This window comes from Mus caroli, chromosome 9, assembly GCF_900094665.2.
Source record: "Mus caroli chromosome 9, CAROLI_EIJ_v1.1, whole genome shotgun sequence".
NCBI lineage: Eukaryota > Metazoa > Chordata > Mammalia > Rodentia > Muridae > Mus > Mus caroli.
Genome location: NC_034578.1, coordinates 98,247,875 through 98,256,281, shown reverse-complemented (window position 1 = coordinate 98,256,281; position 8,407 = coordinate 98,247,875). Strand labels below are relative to the sequence as shown.

The window sequence follows — 8,407 nt, the reverse complement described above, 5'->3', positions numbered from 1 at the left end:
AAAAAAAAAAAAAAAAGGAGCACAAGGAGGACCCCAGAGGACAAATGTTCAGTCCACACTAGTCTAGAAATTCCAAAGACAACAGGGAAAGACAAACTCCACCACAGTTGTGTGAACTACGCCCACTGGGGCAGTGGGACCTGGAGGACAAAAAGCCCAAAGGCAGGGTGCTGATGGCTTCTGGTTCAAGGCCTTTTTGCTATTATTCAATTGATTTCTATTATGTGCAGCTAATGACTGGATTAAAAGCACTTTTCCTATCAAGTACAGCTAGCCCCACAGAGTTGTCACTTCCAACTTCCAAGTTCTCACCTGGCATTCGGAACCCTGGGTCTCAGCAACACTGTAAAATTGACACTAGCTTGCCTGAGCTTCTGGAAGTCACTTAACCCTTTACGCAAAGGAAAACGTGGTGGAAAGCACTATCTCCAACAGTCTCACACGCACACACCATCACAGCCACACTCAGGAGGCCCAGCAAACATCCCAGTACTTGCACTTTGCCACCCAGACAAAGCCAGATGGGAATCCTTCAACAGCAGCACAGCTGAGGGAAACCTAAAGGGACAGAAAGAGGCCCTGGTTCTGCAAGAGGACTATCTAGAGACCACACTGTGACAGGACAACTCAGCTTGCACTGAACTGAAATACCTAAGGGTGGATGGGAGCATTAATGAGCCATGCTCCCCGCTCTATTTCACAAGCTACTGGGCCAGGTGCTCATCCATCAGGTGCCCCCTCAGCTACTGCCCTAAGAAAATCAGTTCCAGGCTACAAAGGTATCACTTCAAGTACTAATGAACAACAGTCTCTTTTTTAACATGCCATAATCAAACTTCTAAATGCACATGCCCTTCAATAACTTAGTCTGCAGCCAGGAAACACTGTCTTGTGTGGGTATATATTATATATGTAATATATGAAATAAACCATGTTACCTTAAGCAAGTTACTTAAAGCCTTACTTTTCTCATCTCCTGTAATTGCCCCACTGGGTAACAAGAAACTAAAAACAACATGTTCAAGTCCATATCAGGCCCCAGCTAGATGGCTCAGCAGGTAAAGGCACTTGTCGTCCAGTCAAATGACATGAGTTCGAGCCCTGGGACCCCCCTATTAATAGTGGAAAGACAGCCCACACCTTCAAGGTGTCCTCTGACCTCCACAGAACACATCGTGGTACACACACACAAAAATAAATAAAAGTAACAGCAAAACTCTATCACGCAACAGTAGGCACATGTACTCGTCCCTGTCTGCTGCCAGCTATCTCTGCCTCCCTGCTTCCATCCTGGCTAAGGCAGGAGGAGAGGAAATACATGTCAATAAAGTCACAATTACGTAAGTTCTTTTAACAACAACAAAAACAACCCTTTACAAAAGCACGCCTAGGAGCAGCACTACAAATCGTTATTTTTCCCAAGCCTTTCTCCCATGCTCCAGGCGTAACTCAGATGCCGTTTCAATCCACTAGACTAAATTCAGCTAATTCAACTAGACTATAAGGAAGGTTAAATTAGGATGTTATGAAAACACAGTTCTTTAGTTAAAGCCGATAAACCTACACATACAACTATGTCTAAACAGTCTGCTAAAAGCAGTTTTCATTCCGAGGCTAAACTCTCTCAACAGACCCTAAGAAACTCTTCTAACAGGCAGAAGGCTGCTGCTCTCTGTGAGCTTGAGGCCAACCTGGTCTACATAGTGGATTCCAAAACAGCCCAGGCTACATAAAGTCCCTGTCTGGAAAAGAAAAAAAAAAAAAAAAAAAAAAAAAAAAACTCTTCTAATACACACATACACACGCGCGCACGGGCGCGCGCACACACACACACTGGGGGGGGGGGATGCGGAGGGGGAGGCATACTCGCCCACTAAAAAAGTGACACTTAATGGATATTTAGGAGACCTTTCCAGTTCCAACACTTCACTCTAAAACACCCCGAGAAAAAGTGAAGGGACTGCCTTCATGCACAAAAGACGGCAAAAGCTGGGTATCCCTAACTATCAGAGACTTCCTTTTGATGGCTGGCCAGGCCTTCCTTCAAGGGCTGATTTTCAGAATGCACAGAGTTCCAAGCGGAGGGCAGACTCGGACTCCCCAAACAACGGGGCTAAACAGGTAAACGGAACCACCGCCGACGGACCCAAAGCCGCCAAGTTCTCCTCTCGCTTCAGGGTCTGCAGAGTAGGCGAGTGGCCTGGAACGGCAGCATCAGGTCACACTCAACGAACCCAAGGCAAAGCCCGATGCTTGGGGTCCGGTCGGCCCGAAGGTGTGCAGGATGCCACACAACCCCAGGGCGCCCGGCTCACCTTGCCCCCCACTCGCTAACCAGAAAGCACGCGCGCGGCGGCGGCGTGGCCTGTGGGCCACCCACAGCAGGCTAAGGAGCGGCCACCCGTGTCCCGAGCGCCGACTCCGAGGCTCCGGAGCTCCGCGGCCTAGAGTGACACGCGCAGGGAGGCTGCAGAGAGGGAGAGAGAGAGAGCGCGCGCGGGCGGCGCAGCGGCAGCACCGCGGGCTCACGAGGCCCCGGGAGCCGCGCCACTCACCAAGCAGCCGGCGCACCTCGTCCTCGCTCAGGTAGAGGCTCACGCTGGGTCCCGCAGGAGCGGCGGCCAGGGCCGGGGACCGCGGGGCGGCGGCGGGCAGCATCGCCAGCAGCAGCAGCAGCAGCGGCGGCGGCGGGGCCCTCAGGCCGCCGCTCCCCGGGACGCCGCCCCGGCCCGCGCGCATGGCCGCCGCGGAGCAGGAGCGTCCGCCGCCCGCCGCGCCGCCGCGCACCCCGGCCCCGAGCGCCTCACAGCCCCGAGCCGGGGGCGGCCGGCCAGCTCATCGCGCCGCCGCTTCAGACCCGCCGCCCGGGAACGGGAGGGGGTGGGGGGGTAAGCTGCTGGCGGAGACGCGCGCGTGCGCGTGTCCGCCGTGCGCGAGGGCGCGCACGCATGTGCTGCCCGACCGAGAGCGCCTGGTTCTGGGGCGCGCGTGCACGGGAGAGCGTCGCAGACCTGAGGTCGGGGTGGGGGCCGCGAGTAGGGGTTGGTATAAATAACATTACGTTGTTTGCCAGGGTGAAACGCGCGAAGAATGAAGAAAATGAGATAAAGAGACACAAGCTAATCAAAAACAATAATGAAGTGCCCTGGCCAGGCGAAGGGCTCTAGGCTAATATAGCCAGTCCCCAGCCCAAGTCGTTGAGGCCTAGAGTCGGTTGGTCCCTTTATTCTTCCCCAGGTACGCCCTGAGTCTTGGATGCTGTTTCAAAAGAAAAGAATGCTGTTTTATTTAGTGAGAAGTGACGGGGACGTAGAAATCTTCCCTTATCCCACCATCAGAGGTCAGCCTCTAGTTAGCGTGTCTGTTCCCTGAAATTCACATGCCACACACTTTCCAGAAAACAAACAAACAAACAAAAAACCTCATAAAACCTTAGTAAACTTTTTATTTTGTATTTTGGTTTACTGTTTGTTTGTTTGTTTGTTTGTTTTGAGACAGGGTCTCACTATGTAGCCCTGGCCAGCATGGAACTTGCTATGTAGACCAAGCTGGCCTTGAACTCAGAGATCTGCCTGCCTCTGCTTCCCAAGTGCCAGGATTAAAGGCCTGTGCCACCCATGCCCAGCAAGCTTGTTTTTACATGTGATGAATTTTTATTATCCTAACTGTAAACCAACCTGTATCTGGGCTTTTAACCTGTGGTCCATGCCAGCCCCTCCCTCCAAAACATGGAATGTATGTGAGTGTGTGCTTATGGCTGTACATGACTGTCTGTGTGCATGGGTGCTTTCACATACTGGGGAGTGGTTTTTACATTTCATCCCTTGCTCTAGGAAGCCCTTGTCTCCCTAAACCGGTTAAGAATCTCTGATACATCCCAGAGACTCTGATGAAGAATTTGGGGAAGCCCCAGTCAAGCTTACTCCACCAGCCATCACTCAGGCTGGCTCCCAAGCATCCCTTCTCACTTCCTCCAGACCAGGGCCATCCCATCCCTGTGACCCGTTCACTGACCTTACACCTCCCTCCTTGCCTGTGGAGAGCAGCTGCTTTCTGCCCGGCCTAGCTTCAAGCTCCCAGTTGCCCATCCACACTCAGGCCCTGAGAGATACTACCTGTATCCCCTGCCAGGGCAGGGAGAGAGACCGAAGAGGAGGATAGTTGGATCTTGATATTTTTTCCCCCTCTCTCCTGTAGTGAGAGGGATGGATTCCATTTGGAGACAAGCTGGCCTCAATTTGTCAAGCTTCAGTTCCCCAGCACAGAATACAGTGCCCTGCAGGAAGAGACCAGGAAGTGGGCATGAACTGAACAAAAGCACAGCCATCAGTGAATGATGAAAAACACAAGTCACCTGTGGCCACAGCTACCTCGTAGGGAACCAGGGCCCTTCCAGAAAGGACTCTGGGAACCTATGCTGTGAACAGGGCTCTCTACTCAAGAAAACAAAGCGGGGGTTGGGGGCGGAGCCGTCTTGAAAGCAATGGTTTGCTGTCTACATTTTTGCAGCAAGCTAATAATCTCCAAGAATGGCAGCTGAGTCTTCTAGAGGCGGGTTTTACTTCCACATCTTTAGCCAGTAACATCTTGAGATACTATGATACAATGTATCCCAAAGGTGTCAGTCAAGCGGGACTAAGCACTGGTATTTATCAATGGTGTGGCCTTGGGAAAATTAAACTCTCCTAGCCTCGGTTAAGCACCAGCGCTAAGGCCTGACTTGCAGGGCTTTTACAAGGATTTAATTGGAGAAGCTATAAATAAAACACCTGGGCGGACACTGGGTGACTGCTATGAGTGTTATGATTACTGTTGACATAATGAACCCTTCCTTCTAATGGCCACTTCTGTGTAGTTTCATCACCAAACAGTTCAAATGAGGTATCCTCCCAGAGTCTCTTCACTAACCCCCCTGCATAACCCAGAGCCTGTACCCAACAGGAATTTTTGCTGTATGAAGCACACTAGGGTGCAGGAATGCCAAAGAGCTTCCTTCAGTACTTACAAGGATGTGAGCTTTCATCAGTGCTATGGGGGAAAACTTAAGGGTCTCTGCGTGTGACTCCCAAACCAGCTGCTTCACCAGGGAATTATAGAAATGCAAAGTCCTAGGCTCAACCCCGACTAAGGAGATAAGGAGAGGAACAGCTGGAATTGGGGAGCCAAGCTGTGTTTCTGTGAACCCTAAAGGTGATTCTGGTATTGGCCCCTCAGCTAAGAAAGGCTCAGCTCCTGCCTCTCCTTTGATCTGTTATGGGTGCCTCCCCACGCCCATATCCACACCCCCACACCCCTACCACTCCCAGGGCACCTGCCTGCTACTGTCTCGCTCACTCAGTCTGTTCCCAACAGCCAAAGCCATCCTGTAAAACACCAGCCGGATGCATTATTCACTGGCCTTCTGACTGCCAATATCTCCCTGGCTCATCTAAAATAAAAGGCCACGTTCTTGCAAGGAGAGAAGGCGGGTCTCAAGCCCTACCTCTCCCTTGCCTTCTGACTGTATCTCCTACCCTTCAGCTACCATGGCTTCAATTATGGCTTTCTCTCTCTTCCAGTCTTAGGTGCAATCCTTCCTCAGGAATGTTTGTTCTGCCAACATCTTTATTGCTTCTTTTCCTACCTCCTTCACATCTATATTCACATATTAATCTCTGAATAAGAAGAAAATTGCAACATTCTTATTGAACTCTCAGACTCCAGACTCTTCCTATGTCAGACAGAGGTCTCTAAGACTCTTCTCACCCCTGCCAAGGTGTGGGTGGCAGTCTCTGACATTTCCCAGTAAGCCTCAGCATCTAGATGCTGGGAAGTTCTGACCTCTGCCTGAGGTTTCTTTGTCCCCAGGGAAAATGGAGGCCACAGCCATGACCACACTCTGCCCACCCACCGCCAACCTCCTTGGTTTTTCCTGTCACTGTGGCTGAAGACATAGTTAAGAAAAGTCAGGACATAACACTTGGTGTTCACTGTTCTAGACACAGGCCAGCTTTAGGCTTGAAATACCACAGGATGGATGCATGGAAACACAGCAGGCTGGTCACAGGCTGTGAGATGAAGTGACAGGTGTCCCATGCACGGCGCTGGCATAGCCTCAGCATCTCCACTGGTTGGCACCCACAAAGATATTCTGGCAGCCCAGAGTTCACAGAGCCAGGGGCGCCCCACCCCTACCCCTGACTGATTTATATTCCCACTAGGGTCCTCTGCTGGATTACCTAAGAAGGCCACTCTATAAACCATCTCTTTCCTCACGTAAGCCAACCCAGTTCCACTATAAGCAGGTCAAACATTAGAGAAGTTCATGGCACAGAAGATGAACTTTCCTCCTCACATACACCTTGATTGTTCTTCCTAAACATCCAACTCGGTGCTTGTTCCCATAGTCTTTTGTGTAGGATTTACACATCCATACATATATATATTAGATCCACAGCTGGGCTTAATTTTTTTCATATATAAAATCATGATTCACATGATTGTGGGTTGGTTTTTTTTTTTAGGTGGAGGACAGGGCCACTACCCCCAAGCTGACCTCAAACTCAATATATAGTTGAGGAAGGTCTTGAACTTCTGATCTCCTTTCCTTCACTTCTGGGGTGCTGGGTATTACACACATGCTCCACCATGCCTGGTTTATGTGCACGCTGGAAAATAAGCCCTGGACCTCATGCGTTCTCTATAAGTATCCTACTGGCCAAGGCTCCGTTCCTGGCCCTGTGGTTTGCTTCTTTAAGTCATCAAAATAACTTGAGATGTTGAGGAGTCTTGTGTGACAGGGAACCCAGAGCTCCTCCCAGGGTGTGCCCAGTTGGGATGAGCCCTGGGAGATCTTACCTGCCCTGGGACTACACTTCACTTCCTTGCACACACATCCTGGTGCACATAGGTAGATGTTTCAAAGGGTGGATCCCATGAAAGGAAATCACTGGGCCAAAGGAAGTTCTATTTTAATTTTGATAGATTTAATTTTAGTTTTAATTGTGTTCAGTTGCCCTTCAAAAGATTTTACCAAAGTGCCTGGTTTTTTTTTTTTACCAGAAAGCTTAATAGCTAAATTGTACTGGTTAGTTATTGTCAACCTGATACAAGTTAGAGTCACCAATTGAGGAATTGCCTCCATCAGACTGGCCTTTGGTCACGACGTCCACAGGGCATTTTCTTGATGGATGATTGATGAGACTCGGCCTCACCCATTGTGGGTGGTTCCCTGGGTTTATAAGAATGAAAACTGAGCAAACCACTAAATAACATTCCTCCATGGGGTCTCTTTCCATTCCTGCCTTAAGTTCCTGCCTCAAGTTCCTGCCTTGGATTCCCTCAGTGGCGGACTGTAAGCTGCAAGCCAATTCAACCCTTCCTCCTCCCAAGTGTCTTTGTGTTTTGTTGTGGTAGTTGCTGCTGCTGTCTTTTGTTGGTGTTGTTTGGTTTGGTTGTTGTTTTATCACAGCCACTGGAAAAAGAAAATTGGTTTATTATTGTTTGATCTTTATTGCCTTCCATAACTGGTGAGCTTGAGCATTCTGTACATGTGTGTCCTTCATAGAGCCAATATATATAGAGAGAATTTTCTATGCACTTTAATTTACATTTTAAAGTGTTGGGTTTCAGGGTAGGCTGTGAGATGCTCAGAGGGTAAAGTGCCTGCCTCGAAAGCCTGATGGTTAGGATTCGGTCCCTGGAACAGACTGTCTCTGGGGCTGATGTACAGGTGAAAGGATGACCGAGTGCTCCACACATGTGCCGGTGTGTGCTCATGCGCCCCCCCCCCCCACTGAAATAAATAAAATACCGAGTATAATAAAATATATGCAACTTTTGCATGGGTTTTGGTTGGCTGATTGTCTTCTAACTCATTTGTATTCCTTCTCCTGTATCCATTGTCCTTTAACTTTGCTTACTATTTTGCTTAAAATTTGGATTTTTATCTTCCATGACCGACGATCCTTTCCGTTATGGTTTCTGTATCTTGTGTCTGTGCTTCAAAATGAACTTCCAATTAATAACACTTATATTTTTAATGCTTTTGTGCTTTTCTCCTTTAAAAAATCGTTTCTTCATCCATCTGGAACGTATGTTTATGCGCAGCACATGACACGATTTTATTTTTTCCATATGGGGAGCCGTTTGTCGAAAATACCATGTATTATACATCACATATTGCATATTCCACTCAGTAGCTCTGCAGAATTTTAAGTAAAATAAGAACTTTCACCTGCTTCCACCTCCATATAGAGCTCTCCGGAACTCCACCCCTGGCACCAGACATTTTAGCCATGCACGCACGATGACTGAGTGTTTGGCATATGGCTGGTAGGAACTGAAATAGGCTAGCAGTGAAGTAGACGCCAGATTTTGAAGAATGTACAAGTGTTATTAATCTGTATTATATTGGTTACATGTCAGT

At 48.9% G+C, this 8,407-nt stretch overlaps 1 protein-coding gene across 2 annotated transcripts in view; it reads right to left on the bottom strand.

Moving 5' to 3' along the window:
- The window catches only part of Ryk (receptor like tyrosine kinase), a 75,343-nt gene extending 72,468 nt beyond the window's left edge, over nt 1-2,875 (bottom strand). Inside the window, exon 1 of one of the 2 annotated variants that reach the window (XM_021171649.1) lies at nt 2,556-2,875. In XM_021171649.1, coding sequence (XP_021027308.1) covers nt 2,556-2,739 — 184 coding nt within the window. In that variant the 5' untranslated portion in view covers nt 2,740-2,875. The remainder of the gene's footprint in view (nt 1-2,555) is intronic. The other variant, XM_021171648.2, reaches the window with a different exon arrangement.
- Between the last annotated feature and the right edge of the window lie 5,532 nt (nt 2,876-8,407).